The sequence below is a fragment of the Geotrypetes seraphini genome, chromosome 10 (genome assembly GCF_902459505.1).
Source record: "Geotrypetes seraphini chromosome 10, aGeoSer1.1, whole genome shotgun sequence".
Lineage (NCBI taxonomy): Eukaryota > Metazoa > Chordata > Amphibia > Gymnophiona > Dermophiidae > Geotrypetes > Geotrypetes seraphini.
Window position 1 is genome coordinate 79,732,355 of NC_047093.1, and position 20,487 is coordinate 79,752,841.

General features: G+C 44.4%; 1 protein-coding gene across 1 annotated transcript in view; it reads right to left on the reverse strand.

Annotated features, from left to right (window-relative positions):
* RABGAP1 (RAB GTPase activating protein 1) overlaps positions 1-20,487 on the reverse strand; it is a 539,836-nt gene that overhangs the window by 464,053 nt on the left and 55,296 nt on the right. The window contains exons 3-4 of the mRNA XM_033960742.1: positions 18,137-18,374; positions 2,800-3,004 (exon numbers count right to left, since the gene is read on the reverse strand). Of these exons, the coding sequence (XP_033816633.1) occupies positions 2,800-3,004; positions 18,137-18,374 (443 nt within the window). The remainder of the gene's footprint in view (positions 1-2,799; positions 3,005-18,136; positions 18,375-20,487) is intronic.

A 20,487-nucleotide genomic window follows, 5' to 3' on the forward strand; every position in this document is an offset into this window, starting at 1 on the left:
CGCAAAGCTTCTATCTGTGTGCCTCTGAAAGATAGACATGGCCATCTGCCATGTTGAACAAGACACCCAGGTATCCCAAGGACTGTGACGGAGACAGATGGATCTTCAGAAATTCACTATTCAACCCAGGCTCTGCAGAAGTCTGACCACATGAGATACTGCTTGCTCTCCTTCAGTGAACAGAGCTCTGATCAGCCAGTCATCCAAGTATGGATGAACCTGTAAGCCCATCTTGCAAAGATGGGCAGCCACTACCACTATCACTTTGGTGAATGAGTAAGGTGTGTTTCCAGCCCAAAGGGAAGGGCCAAGAACTGGTAATGGTTTTCCAGAACATGAAACCTCAGGAACTTTCAGTGATCTGGAAATATGGGAATATGCCTCTGTCAGACCCAAAGAGGCTAGAAACTCCACTGGTGCAACTGCCACTATGAATGATCGAACTGTCTCCATGCAAAACCATGGAACTTTGATTGCTGCATTGACGTGAGATCCTGAATGGGTCTCCAATCATCTGAACCTTTCTTTGGCACAATGAAGTATATGGAGTATCTGCTCAAGCCCAAATCTTCAGGTAGCACAGGTTCTGTTCTTTGAATATCTAACAACTTTCGCACTGTGGCCTCCACTCTAACTGCTTTTTCTGGTCACCACACTGGGGCATCCACAAACTAGACTGTGCTTGTAAACACTCTGAATGATTTCCAGTACCAAACAGTCCAACAATATCTGTGCCCAGGCCTGCACAAAGTCTGAGAGCTGTCCCCCTATCTTGAAGGGAACTGCTTCAGACCTGGCATCATTGTGTCTTTTGGAGGTTGAAGCAGGACAAGAACTGGAGGCCTGGCTTTGTCTGGGTCCTGAGAACCTCTGTCTGAATCCTTGGAAGGATTTCTGAGTACTGCATAAAACGCCTGGAGCCACAAAATTAGAACACCCTGAGCCTCTAGAGGTTCTAGGTTTGCTGTTGGGCAGAGATTCTGATCGACGATCTGCTATGCTGGTCATGAAATCATCCAGTCCCTTACTGAACATCATTTATCCCTTGAAAGGAAGTCTGCTGAGAGTAGCCTTGGAGGTGGAGTCGCCAGCCCACTGACTGATCCAGAGCATTCTGCAGGCTGAGATCAAATAAGCGGAAATTTTGCTCATGACTGTGATGATGTCATAAAGGGCATCCATCATGTAATCCACCCCTGTCAAAAGGAGCTGGAGTAAAGGCTCGTTGCTCACTAGCGCAGGACACCACTCAAGACTCCATCCCTGCCAGTTTTGAGGCAAAACAAGGTGATTTGAAGCTTCTAGATAACTTAAAAAAAAAAAAATTAGGATCTCAGTTTATATTTGGGCCAGCACACACCTGCCCCTCTCCCGAACTTGTCGCAGGTCTCCGCTGGGCTGCCATGCTCTACATCCTGTCCCCCCTCTCTGCCCTGTCCATTGTACCTCCACTCTGCCACATACCTGGAATCCCTGGTGATCCAGAGGTGTAACGGGCAGGAGTGAGCTTTTCAGGCTCCTGCCTCACTGCTAAACCGGTGGCTGCTGCAAGATCTGGCTTCAGCGGTACCGATCAGGAGTGTGTTTTGGCACAGGCTGCTCGACGCTGAGCAGCTTCCTGAATGGCTGTGGCAAGTCTCACAAGAATTCACGGGAGTCATTCAGGAAGCCACTCAGCGCCAAGCAGCAGGGCCAATGCGTGCTCCTGCTCAGTACCCCTGAAGCCAGAACTTGTGGCAGTATGACTGGTCTCTGATTTGAGCCTCCAACCCATGTGGACTCATGGACGCGAAAAAAGGGGAGAGGCAAAATACAGCCGGCACCCTGTGAGACCCTGCTGATCCCTCTACGGATGCCTAACAGCCTGCGCTCAAGCCCCTGCAATGCCACAAGAGGAATAAACCCTTAACTCCAAAAAGGCTTCTGCAGGCTGGCCAACAGGTACCACAAGGGATCGGCCTGTCAGCTGCAGACCTCAGTTTGCTTTTCCTCCATATAGGCAGAGCAGGACCCTCGACTAGGGGAGCTCTTAGCACCGAAAGAGATGAAAAAAAAATCACAAAAATACAAAAAAAATAAAATGAGCAGAGTAGAAAGACTCCTTCCAGCTCATGTGCAGAAGGATAAAATTGAAGGGGGCAATGGTGAAGGAGAAGAGATTCAAAAACCAGAGTGATTTCCTTCTGTACGGCTCACGAGCACTGGGATATTACCAGTCCATCCAGAATGACACACCTATGGCACTATAACAGCCATGTTGACACAGTTTTTGTTGGCTGATGTGATTTCTTTTTCATTAAGGAGATGCTGAAGCAGCACAGCAGCTAAACATGATATGAAGGCTAGAACTGGCCAGATTAGATGCAGCTAGTATGCACATAAAAGCAGCAATTTTAGAAAGGGAAGTGAAATGTACACATTTCCTCATAGAACTGCTGTGTATATAGATGCAAACAGCAAGGACAGATACACAGGTATATTTACAGCTGCTCAGGAGCAGATATAAATACACAAGTGAATGCATATAGAGACGTTCTACAGCCATTTAGAAAGGACTAAAAAGATCTCTGTTTTTACATATACAGTAAGCATTTTAATGAGAAGCCTGTGCTTTTCTAAAAGTACCTAACTAATGAGCTAATTGATTTCTGGGGGGGGGGGGGGGGAAAACCCTGTTTGGAGAGATACCAGAAGGGTTTCCTAATCTTTCACAAATTCTAATTTTTGACAGCTTCTCATTTCATATGATCAGTCAATAAATTCTATTTGGAAGGAGAGATGAAAAAAAAATCTTTGTACCTCACAGTTCCTTCAGACACATTAGGCACTGAAAGAGTCACATCTAAAGAAATCTGACACTGGCTTCTTAAGATAGACATCATACGTAGCGCTTCCACTTCACTCCTTGGGGCATTGACTGAAGCACACCCCAAATAGGTAAGCTTATTAAAAACAACACTCTCTTCATCAGCCACAGGGGTAAAAGGACTTGATTCATCACAATCTGCAAAATTGCAAAAGGACAAAAAATAGGTATTTAAAAAGACAATTTTTTAAATTTTTGTTTCTCTTATAAAAGGAAATTAATTTAAAGATACTGTACAACTTTCAAGAATGGAACAAATATATATATGAATTAAATACACAACTGTCATTCAAATTCACTTTGTAGACTACATGGTAAGTATCTGACAGTAGATTCTCAAGCCAACTGATAAGAGAAAGATTTTCTATTATGGAGAAATGATGACTTAATAATTTTCTTTTCCTTTAGTCCTGCCAAACCAGTCTAGAACCTGTGGTCTATGTCCACCAGCCCAGCAGATATGAAGACAAGTCTAAAATTCTGGGCAATATCCTATAAGACAGTGGTCTCAAATTTCACGCCCGGGGGCCACATGCAGCCCGCCAGGTACTATTTTGAGGCCCTCAGTATGTTTATCATAATCACAAAAGTAAAATAAAACCGTTTCTTGAACATATTCCTCTTTAGCTATAAATTACAATATTATTATTAAGACTTAGCCAAAAGAAAAGATTTATAAACTATAAAAGTTTTACCCCATGTAAAATTGTCATTTCTTTAATAAGGCATTAACTATTTTTTTTCTGAGGCCCTCCAAGTACCTACAAATCCAAAATGTGGCCCTGCAGAGGGTTTGAGTTTGAGACCACTGCTATAAGAGCACATACAATCTCAGGCATTCAGTATTTCAACTAACAAATTAATGATATACACAGTCTTACTTCAATTCCAGTATCATATCCATCTACCGTATATACTCGAATATAAACTGATTCGAAAATAAACTGAGGTAACATTTTTCCCCTCCAAAAGGAGGAAAGAAGATCAACTGGAATATACCAGTAAACTGTTAGTTTATATTCAAGTACTGGTACAGGGCAGAAGTGACCCCTCCTCCCTTCCTTGGTGTCCTGTCTGCCGGCTTTGCAGCCAAACAGCCAGTCAATCCGCCCCCCTTCCCAGATCCACCTCGGACATGCAGTACTGCCCTTGTGGTCCAGTGATACAGACAGTCAGTCTGGTCACCTTCTCGGACCCACTGCTTGGTCCTCCAGAGCTGACTGTAATTTCACCAGAGTCAAGTGAATGGCCTGCAGTTCCAAGCGGTTGATTGACCATTTCCTTTGAGAGGGCATCCAACAGCCCTGAATGGGATGACAGTTGCAATGGGCTCCCCAGCCACAGAGACTGGCATCTGTCGTCATAACCACCAAGACGCAATCCACAGCGGCATTCTCCTCAAGAGGGACTGCAGAAGGAGCGATCAATTCATGTTGGCCCGGACCTCCAGAGTTCAAGGAAGAACAGTGTGCAATGATTCCATTTGCAGAGCCCAGTAAGAGAGCAGCACCTGCTACAGAGAACACATATGTGCCCTCGCCCAAGGGACCACCTCTATGGAGGCCACCATGGATCCCAGGACCTGAAGATAGTCCCACGCAGATGGAGATGCTTTGCCCAGAAGGCAAGAAATCTGAAAGCACAGCTTCTGTACTATGTGCCTCTGAAAGAATGCACTCGGCCAGCTGCCGTGTCGAACAAGACCCTTAGATATTTCAGGGACTGCAATCGAGGTCAAATTGATTCACCTGATCCACTATGCACCAACCCTCAGCCCGCCAGAGCTGATGTCAGAGGGGACAGCTTGCAGGTCAAGCCACATACAGAATGTAAAAGCCGCTGCCCGTGTCCCAGCAAACAAATGAGGCTGAAGGCAGGAAGGGAGCAGCCCAGCGGGATGGCCTGAAGAGAGCGAGTGCGGCCCTGCAGCAGAGCAAGTAAGGGAAAGAGAGGATATCAACGTGGGACAAAGGGAGAATGGAGTGGGGGAAGGAGCACGTTTGGACATGGAGAGTGGCACAAACTCCGGACACAGAAGGAAGGGAAGAAGGGGGGCACTAACGGGATATAGGAGGGAGAGAATACAAAGGGAGAATTGTTGGGCATGGGTGTAGAGTGAGAGGGAAAGAGATGGTGCACATGGGGAATGGAAGAAAGAGGAAAAATTGGGCATAGAGAGAGAGAAGTGAGGTAGATGCATGAGGAAGAGACGGATAAGAGGGAGAGATGTAGGCATAGTGCTGGAGAGGGGCAATAGAAGGAGAATTGTTGGGTATGGGGCTAGTGGGCAGTGGTGAAAAATGCTGCACATGATCCAGGGGATGAGAGAGGAAGAAATGTTGGGGCACGGGCTAGTGGAACAGTTGGTGAAAAATGGCTGCATATGATCCGGGGGATGAGAGAGGAAGAAATATTGGATGTAGCAATAGAGGGAGTGGAAGAGATGCACCCTGGATCTCGCTCTCTCCCCACTCTCTTTGCATCAAGTGAAGGAATGAGAGAAGGACAGTGAGAGAGAGAGGAAGACATGTTGGCAATGGGGTTGGAGGAGAGAGGAAAAAAGTTGGACTCATGGATGGATAGAGATTTTGGTTAGGGAAGGGAATGAGGTCCATGAGGAGAGATGAGTGTAAGACGCAGAAAGAAAAAAAATATTGGATGTACAGTCAGACAGAAGTTCAACCAAAGACTTGTGAAATCACCTGACAACAAAGGTAGGAAAAATGATTTTATTTTCAATTTAGTGATTGAAATGTGTCAGTTTTGAGAATTTATATCTGCTGTCTATATTTTGAACTATATTTTTCTATAGTTGTTACTGAGATGACATTGCATACTTAAAAAATCATCTGCCTTGACTTCTTTGAAAATAATCAAATATAAAGAACATAAGAACATAAGCATTGCCTCTGCCGGGTCAGACCAGGGTCCATCGTGCCCGGCAGTCCGCTCCAGCGGCGGCCCTCCAGGTCCATGACCTGAAAGTTTTCCCTACCTAACATAAGAACATAAGAGCATAAGAAATGCCTCCGCTGGGTCAGACCTAAGGTCCATCGCGCCCAGCAGTCCGCTCACGCGGCGGCCCATCAGGTCCAGGACCTGTGCAGTAATCTTTTATCTATACCCCTCTAACCTAAAATGTCCATACCCTATTCGCTCAATGTCCTGTAAGGTAAACCTCTATCTGTACCCTGTTATCCCCTTCGCTTCCAGGAAGTCATCCAGTCCCTTTTTGAACCCCAGAATTGTACTCTGTCTTATCACCTCTCCGGGAAGCGCGTTCCAGGTGTCTACCACCCGTTGAGTGAAGAAGAACTTCCTTGCATATCGTTTATGAATCTGTCTCCTCTCAGTTTTTCTGAATGACCTCTTGTTTTAGTTGTCCCAGCTAGTCTAAAGAATCTGTCCCTCTCCACCTTCTCTATGCCTTTCATGATTTTATAAGTCTCTATCATGTCCCCTCTCAGTCTCTCCGCTTTTCCAGGGTAAAAGAGCCCCAGCCTGTCTAACCGTTCGGCATATGAAAGGTTCTCCATACCCTTTATCATCCTCGTTGCTCTCCTCTGGACCCTCTCGAGTATTGACATGTCCTTCATGAGGTATGGCGACCAGTATTGGACGCAGTATTCCAGATGTGGGCGCACCATTGCTCGATACAGTGGCAGGATAACTTCCTTCGTTCTGGTAGTGATACCTTTTTTGATAATGCCCAACATTCTGCTCGCTTTTTTTGAGGCCGCTGCATATTGCGCCGCCGGCTTCATTGTGTTATCCACCAATACCCCCAGATCTTTTCTTGGCTGCCTTCCCCGAGTACCCTCCCTCCATCGTATAGCTGTACATGGAGTTCCCCTTCCCTATGTGCAAGACCTACATTTCTCCACATTGAAGCTCATCTGCCATTTTTTTGCCCACGTCACTCAGTTTGTTCAGGTCGCTCTGCAGTTCTATGCATTCCTCAACAGTTCTGACCCTGCTGGAGAGTTTTGTGTCATCCGCGAATTTGATAACTTCGCACTTCGTCCCCGTTTCTAGATCATTAATAAATATATTGAACAGCAGTGGTCCCAGCACTGACCCTTGCGGAACACCACTTGTGACCCCTATCCAGTCCAGAGTAGTGCCCCTTTACTCCTACCCTCTAGCTTCCTGCCCGCCAGCCAATTTTTGATCCATCTGTGCATGTCCCTTTCCACCCCGTGACTCCACAGTTTCTTCAGTAGGCATTCATGGGGCACCTTGTCGAAGGCTTTTTGGAAGTCTAGATATACGATGTCTACGGGGTCACCTTGGTCCAATTGTTTACTTATCCCCTCAAAGAAATGCAGGTAGATTCGTCTGGCATGATCGGCCTTTACAGAAACCATGCTGGCTTGATCTCATCAGATTATGTTTCCTATATGCTCATTGATACCTTCCCTGATCAGTGATTCGGGCCATCTTCCCCGGAACAGAGGTTAGCTCACCGGTCTGTAGTTTCCCGGGTCGCCTCTCGATCCTTTTTTGAAGATCGGTGTAAACATTCGCTATCTTCCAGTCCTCCGGGATTACCCCTGTTCTCAAGGACAGGTTGCAAATATGCCTCAGTAACTCTGCTGTTTCATCTCTGAGCTCTTTCAGTATTCTTGGGTGGATCCTGTCTGGGCCACGGAGCTTTGTCAGTTTTTAATCTATCTATCTGCCTGAGAACGTCTTCGAGGTTACCTCCATGCATGATAATTTCCCCTCTTGATCTCCCCTGAAGATTTCTTCCGGTTCTAGCACACTGGATGTGTCTTCTATTGTAAAAACCGACGAGAAGAACTTGTTTAGCCTAACAGCCACCTCTTTTTCCTCTTTCACCACTCCCTTCCGGTCATCCTCATCCAGGGGTCCCACCTCCTCCCTCGCTGGCTGTTTCCCTTTCACATACCGGAAAAATGGTTTGAAATTTCTTGCTTCCTTGGCCAGTCTCTCCTCATACTCTTTCTTGGCTTTCCTGACTACTTGGTGACATTCTTTTTGATGCTTCCTGTGCTCTCTCCAATTTCCTTCGGTTTTGTCTTTTTTCCACATCCGAAATGATTTTTTCTTGTCTCCTATCACTTTCTTTACTTCACTTGTTATCCATGCAGGGTCCTTAGTCTGATTCTTTTTGGATCCTTTCCTAAATCTTGGTATATATAGGTTTTGCGCCTTTGTTTACTGTGTCCTTGAATAGGGACCAAGCTTGCTCCACAGTCCGAGTTTCCTTGGAGCTGTTTCTGAGCTTCTTTTCTCACCATTTGTCTCATGGCATCATAGTTCCCTTTCTTGAAGTTAAACGTTGTTGCCACTTGGTTCTCTTTCCCTTAGATAATCCTACTTGCACTTTGAACTGAATCATGTTGTGGTCACTGGTTCCTAGTGGTCCCACGACCTCCACACCCTTTGCGGGTCCTTTCAGCCCATTGAGGATCAGATCCAGAATCGCTGATCCTCTCGTTGGTGCCTCGACAAGTTGTTCCATGAAGCAGTCCTGAACAGCTTCCAGGAACTCCGTTTCCCTTGCACATTTTGAATTTCCAAGACACCAGTCTATCTCAGGATAGTTGAAATCTCCCATAACTATGGTGTTTGGGTTCTTGCATTCCCTTCTCAGCTCGGCTACCATTTCTGTATCCTCAGCTACAGTCTGCCCAGGTGGACGGTAGAACAGTCCTATCTTATCTCGGATCCGTTGCTTCCTGGTACTTTGACCCACAATGACTCCAGTTGGGCATTTGTCGCTGCTGTGTCCACAGTAGTTGAGTGAATGGTGTCACTTATGTATAGTGCTATTCCTCCTCCTTTCTGGTAAGTCCTGTCTTTTCGGTAGAGTTTGTATCCTGGTAGTACTATGTCCCATTTGTTTTCCTCATTCCACCATGTTTCTGTGATCCCTATGATGTCTAGTCTCTCATTATTGGCCTTGACTTCTAGTTCCCCCATTTTGTTCTTTAGGCTCCTTGCATTAGTATACATGCCGTTCAAGTCCTGGCCTTTTCCCTTCCTCGCTATTTTCCCTTGCATTTCATTCTTCATTCTGTCCCCTTCCTGACCTGCCAACTCCTGAGTATTGTCTCTTTTGTCTTCTCCTTGTGGTAGATTCCTATTGCCTTCCCCTTGTGGCGTGTTCCTATTGTCCTCCTCTTGTTCCTTCGCATCATCCAGTCCCATTTTGACTTCCCTTGTAGTATGTTCATCCTGTCCCCCTCTCGCTTCATCTGGCTCCCTTGTTTGTTCACAGTCTGTTGCTTGCCACTTGTGTCTTCCCCGCAATCTTCCCCCTCAGTACCCTCGCTGGATACTGTTTCCCGAACCGTCGATACCAGGTCGACTGTCGGCTTTCCCCTTCTACTTAGTTTAAAGCTTGCTCTATCGCTTTTCTGACGTTATTTGCTAGTTGTCTAGTTCCCTCCTTGCTCAGGTGTAGACCATCCTTCTTGAAGAGCTTGTTCTTTCCCCATAACGTTGTCCAGTTCCTCACGAAGAGAAAACCCTCTTCCTCACACCATCTTCTCATCCATGCATTAATTGATTGTAGCTCCGTCTGCCTCTTCGTTTCTGCCCTCGGTACCGGCAGGATCTCTGAGAAGGCTATCCTCTGGGTCCTCATCTTCAGTTTCCTTCCTAAGATCTTGAACTGTTCAGTCAGTACATTCTTGCTATAGTCTCTCCTGGTGACATCGTTCGTCCCGACGTGGACTATCACTGCTGTCAGGATTCTTTCAACTTGTCAACGATGTCCTTCGTTCTTGCTCCTGGGAGACAGGTCACTAGCCGATCCTCTCTCACTCCTGCTATGTGACTGTTGACGTGCCTCAGGATTGAGTCTCCCACCAGGATTGCAGATTTCCCTTCTTTCAGCCTCCGTTTCAGTCGCAGGTCTGTGTCCTTGGTGCTCTTCGTTTCTTCCAACAAAATAAGCTCCACAGCCTCACTTTCCAGAGTACACAGCCTGGACAAGCAAGCGCGTATGACAAAGGATGCTATAGAAGTAGCATTGACTCCCAAAGCCGTTGCCTCAAAAAGTCTCCTGAAAATGATAGCCACACAGCGGTCCTGCATGTCTTAAGCACCACACTACCCTCAGTGGGAAGGGAGGTGTGTTTAGTCACCTGCGTAACCAAAGAGTCCACTTTATGCTGACCAAGAAATTTCTGGCACTCCTGCTGCATAGGGTACAAACGGGACATAGCCCTCACCATCTTGAGCACGCCTTCCAGAGAATCCCATTGCTATGAGATCAGAACTCTCCTATCAGGATGCCAGGGAAAAGCAGAAGATTGATCACAGTAAGAACATAAGCATTGCCTCTGCCGGGTCAGACCAGGGGTCCATCATGCCCAGCAGTCCGCTCCTGCAGCGGCCCCCCCCAGGTCTATGACCTGTAAGTTCTCCACCACCTAAATTGTTTATACCGTAATCATTAAATAACCTGTATAGTAATCCTCTCTCTATACCCTGCAATCCCTTTCTCCTTCAGGAAGTCATCCAATCCCTTTTTGAAACCCAATATTGTACTCTGTCCTATCACCTCTCCTGGAAGCGCATTCCAGGTGTCCACCACCCTCTGAGTGAAGAAGAACTTCCTAGCATTTGTTTTGAATCTGTCTCCTTTCAGTTTTTCTGAATGCCCTCTTGTTTTTGATGTCCCCACTAGTCTGAAGAATCTGCCCCTTTCCACCTTCTCTATGCCTTTCATGATTTTATAAGTCTCTATCATGTCCCCTCTAAGTCTCCGCTTTTCCAGGGTAAAGAGCCCCAGCTTCTCTAGCCTTTCATCATATGAAAGGTTTTCCATGCCCTTTATTATCTTTGTTGCTGTTCTCTGGACCCTCTCGAGTATCGCCATATCCTTCTTAAGGTACGGCGACCAGTATTGGACGCAGTACTCCAGATGCGGGCACACCATCGCTCAATACAGCAGCAGGATATCTTCCTTCTTTCTGGTAGTGATACCTTTTTTGATAATGCCCAACATTCTGTTCGCTTTCTTTGAGGCCGCTGCACATTGTGCCACCGGCTTCATCGTTTTATCCACCAATACCCCCAAGTCTTTTTCTAGGTTGCCTTCCCCCACCCTCCCATCGTACAGCTGTACATCGGGTTCCCTTTCCCTATGTGCAAGACTTACATTTCTCTACATTGAAGCTCATCTGCCATCCTTTCGCCCACTCACTCAGTTTGTTCAGGTCACTTTGTAGATCTTTGCATTCCTCAACAGTTCTGACCCTACTGGAGAGTTTTGTGTCGTCCGCGAATTTTATAACTTCGCACTTCGTCCCTGTTTCCAGGTCATTAATGAATATATTGAACAGCAGCGGTCCCAGCACTGACCCCTGTGGGACACCACTCGTGACCCCTTTCCAGTCAGAGTAGTGTCCCTTTACTCCTACCCTCTGCTTCCTGTCCGCCAGCCAATTTTTGATCCTTCTGTGCACGTCCCCTTCCACCCTGTGGCTCCACAGCTTCTTTAGTAGGCACTCATGGGGTACCTTATCGAAGGCTTTTTGGAAATCCAGAAAACAATGTCTATGGGGTCACCTTTGGCCGCTTATCCTCTCAAAGAAATGCAGTAGGTTTGTTTGGCATGATCTTCCTTTACAGAAACCATGCTGGCTTGTTCTCATCAGATTATTTTTTTCTATATGCTCATTGATACTTTCCTTGATCAATGATTCGGCCATCTTCCCCAGAACTGAGGTTAAGCTCACCAGTCTGTAGTGTCATGGACGTGCTCCACAAAGGAAAGGAGGAGGAGGTAGAAGGGCTGAAAGACTAAGCTCAACTCTTGCAGAGTCTCTGAAATGAGATATGGCAAAGTAGCAGATTTAAACGCAAAACCGTGAAATCATCCCCAGGTTCTAAAGCCAGAGAAGGAGCCGAAGATCCGGCATACTGTCCCGAATTCCCCGCCATGGGGAGAGCATCCCTGGAAAACAAGCGGTCTTCAAGCTGATCATCTTCATGTGCATTGCCCAGATCAGGGTCAGCTAACTCAGGAACAGTGGCAGACTGAAAAGAGGATGTGCCTAAAGAGGCAAAAACTACTGAGAGACAAGGTTGACGTGGAGTGGACTGTACAGGGGAAGCACGGTTATTCTGAACGTATTCCACAAATGTTTGATAAATTCTGCGACGGCCTCCGGACCCTGGGGTGTAGCGTCACCCCATGATGAGTGCACCTTCTGCTTCCTTCACCTTATGCTTTTTGGGCTGCAGCAGGTCTGCAGCCTTGTGCATGGAACTTTCAGTCATGCCGAGCCCTGAAAATAAGGAAGGCTGTCCCATAGGGGAATGGGACAATTCAGCATGATTGTTTCAGCATGGGACAGTTCATCACAGCCATTTCAGCGTGGGCTGTTTCATCTCTTAATATTAAGACACTCTCTTAAAGTCAACCTTTTACCCTGGAAGTCTTCCCTCTGAACAACTTCAGTTCCAATATAAAGGGAAACCTTATGATGCGCCCAATTGATCTGTGATGATGCCCTCCCTTCAAACCTTTAAGTCACCAGATGTTACAGAAGCAGGAGAAGCAGACCGCAGGTGGGTGAAGGGAAATGAAAGAAGCACCAGTGGGGGGGGGGACATGTCTCCTACCCCTTTCAAACCTTGAAGTCACAAGAGGCAGGAGAAGAAGACCACAGGTGGGTGAAGGGAAAGAAACATCAGTGGGGGAGGGCACACTTTGCCCCCCTCTTTCAAACCTTGAAATCTCCAGATGATGCGAAGGCAGGAGAAGACAACCACAGATGGATGAAGGGAAAACGAAAAAAGCACCAATGGGTGAGGGGTTTATTCCCCCTCTATTTCAAACCTCGCAGCTTCAGCAAGATAAGCGTTCGCCATTACAACAGCTGTGATGAAACAGCTGCAGTTAAACGGTTATGCTGAACCAGGGTGGTTGAAATGGCCATGCTGAACTATCCTGTGCTGAAACAGCCATGCTGAACTGTCCTGTGCTGAAACGGCCTTGCTGAATCGTCCCAGACCTGTTCCAAAGGGCTAGTTGAGCATCTGAACAAGGAGGGCTAGTCGAACATCTGAACAAGGGTAGTCGAGCATCTGAACACCTATTTAATCAGGAGAGAGGCTAAGCTTTGCGCTATCCCTTCTTCTGGCTGTACCACATGGCACAGGATGCTCCTGAAGCACTATATTTGCGCAATCCTGGCAAGAATCCACAGTAGGAGAGCCCAAGGACTCCATCCCAACATGTTTTGAGGCAAAATTTTCAGATCTGAGGTTGATACAAGATGGCGCAATTATGAGCAGATGCTGTTAGCTCCTGAGCTTTGCTGTGGAGCCTATGGAATCGAAAACCTACCCTGTAAAGGATGGGGAAAAGGAGGGCGAAGGTGCATGAGCCTCCCCTGGCTTCTTCTTCTTCTCTTTCTCCTGTGATGAGGCAGGCAACACTCGATGGCTTTCGACCTGCAGCAAGACAGAACCCCTCTCTCTCTTTGGTTGAGCCCTCAATCGAAGTTTCAAATGGCAGCATAAGTGTGGTGCCTTTGAGCCCTGTTCAGCATGTGGTTCCCCTCAGCAGGAATCGGTTTACCTGCCAATCAGTGTGAACTGGAGGAGATTTGCCTTCAGGGAGATCCCGGTGTGCAGGGCAAGCTGGCTGCGGGGTTAGTGAGCCTAACTCCAGAGGAAGATCTTACCACACAAAGCGGCCACGAAAGCTTTGCGGCAAGGAACTGGGAGTAACTTACTGAGAGTTAAAAGGCTGACTGATTCTTGATTTCCAACAGACGGTAACTGTGAAACCAGCCGTAGTGACATTGGAGTCACTTTGGGAGGCTATTAATCATATGCATCACTCACTATTAAGTGATGTGAAACAAAATATCTCTTATTCTCTTTAACATCTATATGTCCTCCCTGAAACTCCTCCAATTATCCCCCCTTGAAACAATCTACACATACGCTGATGAAATCCTTGTCCTCCTTGAGACAGACCAGAACCTCACCAACCTCCACGAGAACCATTACAGCTTGCATAATGAGACTCCATTCCTGGTCCTTCTCGGTACAGATGAAATTGAATGAATCAAAAACAAAATTACTCTGGCTCGGCCCAAAATTAGAACACCTGCCCACCCTCTTCGCACTACCCTCAGGCGCTGCACTGCAGCTTGAGTTCTCAAGCAAGGTCCTTGGCATCATTATCGATTCTTCTCTCTCCCTCAATGACCACCTCAACTCCTTGGCTAAATCATGCTTTTTCAACCTCCACATGCTGAGGAAAGTAAGATACTATTTTCGCCAACAACATTTTGCCGTCCTTGTCCAATCCATCATCCTCTCCAAACTAGTCTACTGCAATGTCATCTACTTAAGCCTATCAAAAAAAAGTCTTCAAAGACTCCAGCTAATCCAGAATACTGCAGCCAAGTTGATCTTGCAAAAACGCAAGTCTGACCATGGTCTCCCCACTCCTAGCCAAACTCACTGGCTCCCAGTGATTTCCAGAATCCATTTCAAATGATCCTGCCTGGCTTTTAAGATCATTCACGGCACCCTTCCTCCCTTAATCCCACTATCTTATAACTCCTTGAGTCCTGACTCCACCAAACCCCCCAAGGGGAATAAACTATCCTTCCCCTCTCTACACAGTATTTACTATGCAGGCAAACTGGGAAAATCCCTTCTCTTCAGAATCACAGGTTTTTGGAAGACCTTACTACCCCACTGCGGAACCTGGTTCGCCTCCAATTATTCTGCAAGCAATGAAAACCTGCTTTCACTAAAATGTAATTCTATCCCCCCTTAACTCTTCTCTTCTATATATAAGTTCATGTAAACCTTTTTTTTAATTTTTCCTTCTCTTCCTATATTTAAGTTCTGTAAACCGTGCCGAGCTCCACATCCATGGAGATGATGCGGTATATAAACTTAAGGTTTAGTTAGTTTAGTTTAGATTTGAAAGTTATCTCAGAAGCGGTTCTTCTCCAGGCACAAGTTTCAGATCAGTGTTCTTCTGACTTGAGTTTGAAAGAAAAGGTTCAGACATTGGAAACAGCTGAGGCTATTGAAATAAAAAATAAGAACTATACATCCAGATGCCTGATACACCTATAAAACCAAATTGGAAGAAATAATCTAAAGAGTTTTAAATTTTCCAAGGTCTCCACTGGTGTCTGCTATGGATATGTTCAAGAAATAACTTATTGAAATTTACAAATGCCCACCGATTCACTGCTACCCGATAACCAGAGCTACTTATCTGAAAGGATTTAAAAGTTCAATTAATGTTTCTAAAAGCCCTGAGGTTAACGGGGGCAATATGGGCCTGACAACTTTTCTAGTATCTTCTTTGAAAACGATAACGCAAAGAACAACATTAGTAGTTTCTTTGCCTTTGAGTTGGACTGCAATTCAGTCTTAAAACTTTCCTTTAAATATTTGGAAGCAAACTTTTTGGGATCAAAGATACATATTTTTCATGATTTAGAAAAAGACACACTCAAGTTTCGGCACAAGGCCTTTTTTGGCATTGCACCCTAAAGTTCAGGCTTTATCAGCTAATTTCTTGTTGCAATTTCCATGTGTTCGTTGCATTTTATTGAAGAGAAACAGTTTCATTTCTATGATCACTAAGCAGCTCGAAAATTTTCTGAAAGCATGAGTGGATATTAATGCCATAATGTAATCTCAATATGCGTACTGATAAACCGGCTCAGAGGAGGGATTCTGGAGCAGAAGACTCTTTTGTATTAGATTTAGTTTTATTTCATTAATAATTTTTCTATAACATCATGTGATCTGATTGCTTTAAGTCTGTGGGCAAAATTTATTGTAACATTTTCTGTGGTACTTTGTTATACTCGATTATTTTCAGTTAGTTTTTCTTTTTTCTCATGCATCCCAATATGTATATGGTGGTGTAAAATTTTGAAATGTGAAAATAAAAATTGAAAGAAAAAAAAAAATTGCAGATTTGGGAGATCAGGAATATTTTGAAAAGAAAGATAGCTAAAAATACAAGATGGCTGCTGCTAAGAAATTTGCATCAAAATCATGATTTTTCACACTTAGAAAATTACAAAAATTACAATTTTAGGATTTTTCAGGTGGGAGAACACAGAGGGACAGGCAGAAACCCTGAAAACTGCAAAATTCATACCCCCGCCCCCCATCCATCTCACAGGCTGTGACAGCTTTACTCACTGTGACCTGTGCTGGAAATGTGCTGCACCCTGCCTCAGCTCTCTTACTGTAGTTGGAACAGAAGAAATCACTGCCTTGTGCTGGGAATGCCTCCTCAAAGTTAATCTTCAGGCTGCCAGTCAGACACGGTGCCTGACAGTACCTCCACCACCACAATGTGCTAAGGGATGGGTGGAGGCTAAAACATAGCCTGTGCCCTGTGAGATATCGCTGAGTCTCTAAAGGACACCTAACCACCTGCGCTCAAACCCCTGCTAAACAGAAAGTGAGGAAAAAGCAGAGATAGCCCAAGCTCCAAAGAAACAAATGCAGGCCGGCCAACAAGTATCACCAAGGATCAGCCTGTCAGCTGCAGACCGGAGTCTGCTTCTTCTCTATGCAGGCAGAGCTGAAGAAATTCTCTAGATAAAAAGAAATCCTGAAAATGGGATGAAAAGACCAAATAAAATAAGAAAAAAGGGAGAGCAGAACAGAAACACTCCTTTAGGCACGCATACAGAAGGGAAAACTGCAGGTGGTACTAGAGCTCCCAGTGAAGTAGAGGAGTCACAGAAAAAAATCTGTAGTGGATTCCTTTTGTTTATGGCATGCGGCCATTGGGAGATAACTCACATGTCTAGAATGTCTCACCTATTGCACTGGAAATGGGCTTTTACAATTACCATTTCAGCCTCTTCCGGGTTGGCTCCCTGTCTTGGTACAGAAATAGTGGTCACAAGTGTAAGTGGTAGTTGGTTCCAGTATTTTGCTAATTAATATTGGATGAATAAGGTAATTTGCCTGGTAGACTTTATAGGTATCAAACACTGAAAAATACGCTATAAGTCTACAGTGGCTTGTTAAATTTGACCCTTATTTTTTGTCATTATTTGCTGGCGTTGAAAACAAAAGCATCTTTTTCAAGGGGGTTGAAACATTCTTGTTCTAAAAAAGTTGGTTTGAAAATTTTCTAGATGACTTTTGTAAAAGCTGGTTAAAAATACCTTTTGATGTTTTTTGAAAAATCTCAAAATTTAAAGTGAAATTGTAAAGTAACATAATTAGCTTATAAGTTGAAATCATATATTTGAGAACAAAATCAGGTCACAGCCCGGCCCAGGAAGGCCCAGCACAGGAAGCAGATTTTCGGGCACAGGACATGCTGATGCCGGCGATGCCGATGCGGAGGGAAGTAAGAAGAGGGTTCGGGTGGGTTGGGGGATCGCAGGTGGTGGCGGGGGGTGCACGATGGCGGCGGGGGGGTGCATGATGGCGGCAGGGGGGTGCCGGATCACGGGGGGGAGGGCCTTCGGGGAGAGCAATGCCGGTTCTCGTGGGGGGGGGGAAGGTTTGGGGTGGGAACATATCAAAGCAAGTTTCCCTTACTTCCTATGGGGAAACTTGCTTTGACATACGAGCATTTTGGATTACGAGCATGCTCCTGGAACGGATTATGCTCGTAATCCAAGGTACCACTGTATGAGGAAATATTTTGACTCAAAGCTGCAAAAACCTTGCAGGGATATTGTACATGGTTGCAGTATGGTATGAAACAAAAAGCTGTATCTCCATAAGTATTCCACTGGTGATTCTTAAACGTTATCAAAGTTAGTTCGAGTCATATAAGATTCAGTATACAAAGTTTCATCAAAATATGTGATGGTGAGGTGGGGCAATTTTCTAAAATTAGACCACTTAACATGGAATGACCCATGGCGTTCTTAAAGGGTAGAATGAATAATTCTAGAAGCTGCTTCCACTTGTGCTGGCTAATGGGTACAACCCACAGTTTTTGAAATGGTCTGGTAAGGATACTAAGGGCTCCTTTTACTAAGGTGCACTAGCATTTTTAGCACACACAGGAAATTACCACACGCTACGCTTCTAGAACTAACGCCAGCTCAATGCTGGCGTTAAGGTCTAGTGCACCCGGCAATATAGCATGCGCTATTCTGCGCGTTAAAAGCCCTAACACAGCTTAGTAAAAGGAGCCCTAAGGAACTATTTTTATATAGTTATGATTTCCATACTACAAGTCAAAGAACTACAAACCAACTAATGTAAGGTCCCTCCCAGCCACAACATAGATTCTATAATCATCACCCTAACCTTCTTGTCCAGGTTTTACTGGCAAACTCATATCTTGTTTCTGAAGTCCTGCCATGGAACCTGGGTTAATGCTGGAGGATGCTGAATTAGTCTGGTCAGCAGAAGACCCATCTTGGTCTCCATGAGTCAGTTCTCTTTCAGTGCGCTCCTTGTCACAGTACTGATCCTCTACTGGTGGATCCATCAGAACATCTTCAAGCTCCTTCTGCAACTGCTGTTCACATTCCATTCCTACAATCTACAAAGCATACATATCATCAATAAGAGAAACAGACTGGAGCAGAAAACTAAACAATGTAGTACTAAAAATGGACCAACGCAAAATCACTCTGAACAAATAGAAAAAAAATCATGTTACCCAATTTTTAGGGGGGAGGGAGGAATGGAAGATAGGGGGTGAGAGAGGAGTTTCAATAAGATCACAGGAAAGGCTACTTTTATCACTTCTTTTCATATCCATGCTGTTTTAATAATGTTCTCTAATAAATTATATCCCTGATCTATTATTTCTCCTATGTGTGTGTTTTAAATAAATTATGGATCAGACACTTTTATGGTTTGTATATGTACAGCACTGTGTATTTTTTTAAGTGTTACAGAAATGATAAATAGTAATATTATGACTTGTATAATGCTACTCAATTCCCAGTTCCTGTACCAGCTGCTCCATAAAGTAGTCCTTGATTTCATAAGGAATTTTATCTCCCTAGCATGCCCTGATGTTACATTTACCTAGTCAATATCAGGGTAGTTGAAATCACGCATTATTATTGTGTTACCCAGTTTGTTGGCCTCCCTAATTTCTGATAATATTTCAGCATCTGTCCATTCATCCTGATCAGGTGGACAGTAGTACACTCCTATCGCTATCCTTTTCTCCTGCAATTTATAATCTAATCTGAGTCGTTCTATACCTGAAAAGGTTCAATGCAACCTACAAGTCAAAGGAAATACAACTCTAGGAACATAAGAGGGAATAACCAGGAGAGTTAGAAGAGAAGAGGCAGAAGCTCTATTACATAAAATGTGTGACGTATGAGGTAATTGCATATATAACATTTTCTAACCATTGTCAACAGAGTGTATTATCCCAAAGAGGAGAGCTTTTTGTTTCTTCCTAAATTTAAGGTACTTGCGTTCATCTTTGACGGTTGTTGGGAGATCATTCCAGTTCTTTGAACCGATGTAGATGAAGAGTGCATTAAACTAACAGTCTGCATGCGATTTAACAACTTTGAATATCTTGTGTCATCTGGAAATGTAATCACTTCACTCAATGTTAACATTTATAAATGATCTGGAAATGGGAAGTAGACCTAGTCCAGTATAGATTCCCTCCCCAACTGAGAAAAATGGCCAATTAACCAATACTCTTTGTTTTTCTAGTCAACAAAAAAACATTGCCTCCTATCCAATGACTTTTTATTTTTTTCAGGAGTTTCTCATGAAGGACTTTGTCAAAAGCTTTCTGAAAAGCTAGGATACACTACACCAACTGGATCTCCTTTATCCATATTTTTTTTTCATGCCATCAAAGAAATGAAGCAAATTAATGAGATAAAATTTCCCTTGGCCAAACAATGTTTGTTTATGTGTTTAGTAACCTTTATAAATTTTAAGAATTTAACACACATCAGGCTAAATGCATCAAGTAGTCCTTGGCATGCTACTAAGTCAACAGGACTAGGAATGTGAGAAGCTAGCCATGCCTATACCCTAATTATAAAAAAAATAGAATGTTTAGTCTGCCTTTTCGTTCAGATACAAGAAATCCCTACTTTAAAAGAATTTACAACTATGTGGATACCTGAGGCAGCAGGAGATAAAGTGACTTGCCCATGGCTACACGCTGCATCATTGGAGAAATTAGGCTTTGAAACTTGGTTCCTGTGATTCTCAGTCCATCATTCTAACCATTAGGCAATTCCTCTTATTCCTTCTGTTTCTATATTAAGTTTATCTTGCTACAATTCATTATCCATGCTATGTTCTACCACTTCACATTCTCCAAATCACTTAGTTTTAAAGGAAACCAGACTAACATAATTCTTTGCTCTGTGACATCAGAAAGATTCCACTGATAGTGATAGGAAACTTTTTCCATTGGTTAAAATTATGACAACATCACAGGAAGTTGCTTCCAGCCCAATTGGAAACAAGCTGGGTTTCCTTGCTTAACTCAGCAATTGCAGTGATAGCTCTTGGCAAGTGACTAAAGACCAGAGCTCCCTTTGAATGCAGTAACATGGCCCTGAATTTGGATGATAGGCATCATCACTTAACATCTAGGGTTCCCTTCCCCTATGAACCATGAACATTCCAGAGTACAGCTTCAGACTCAACCAACAAAG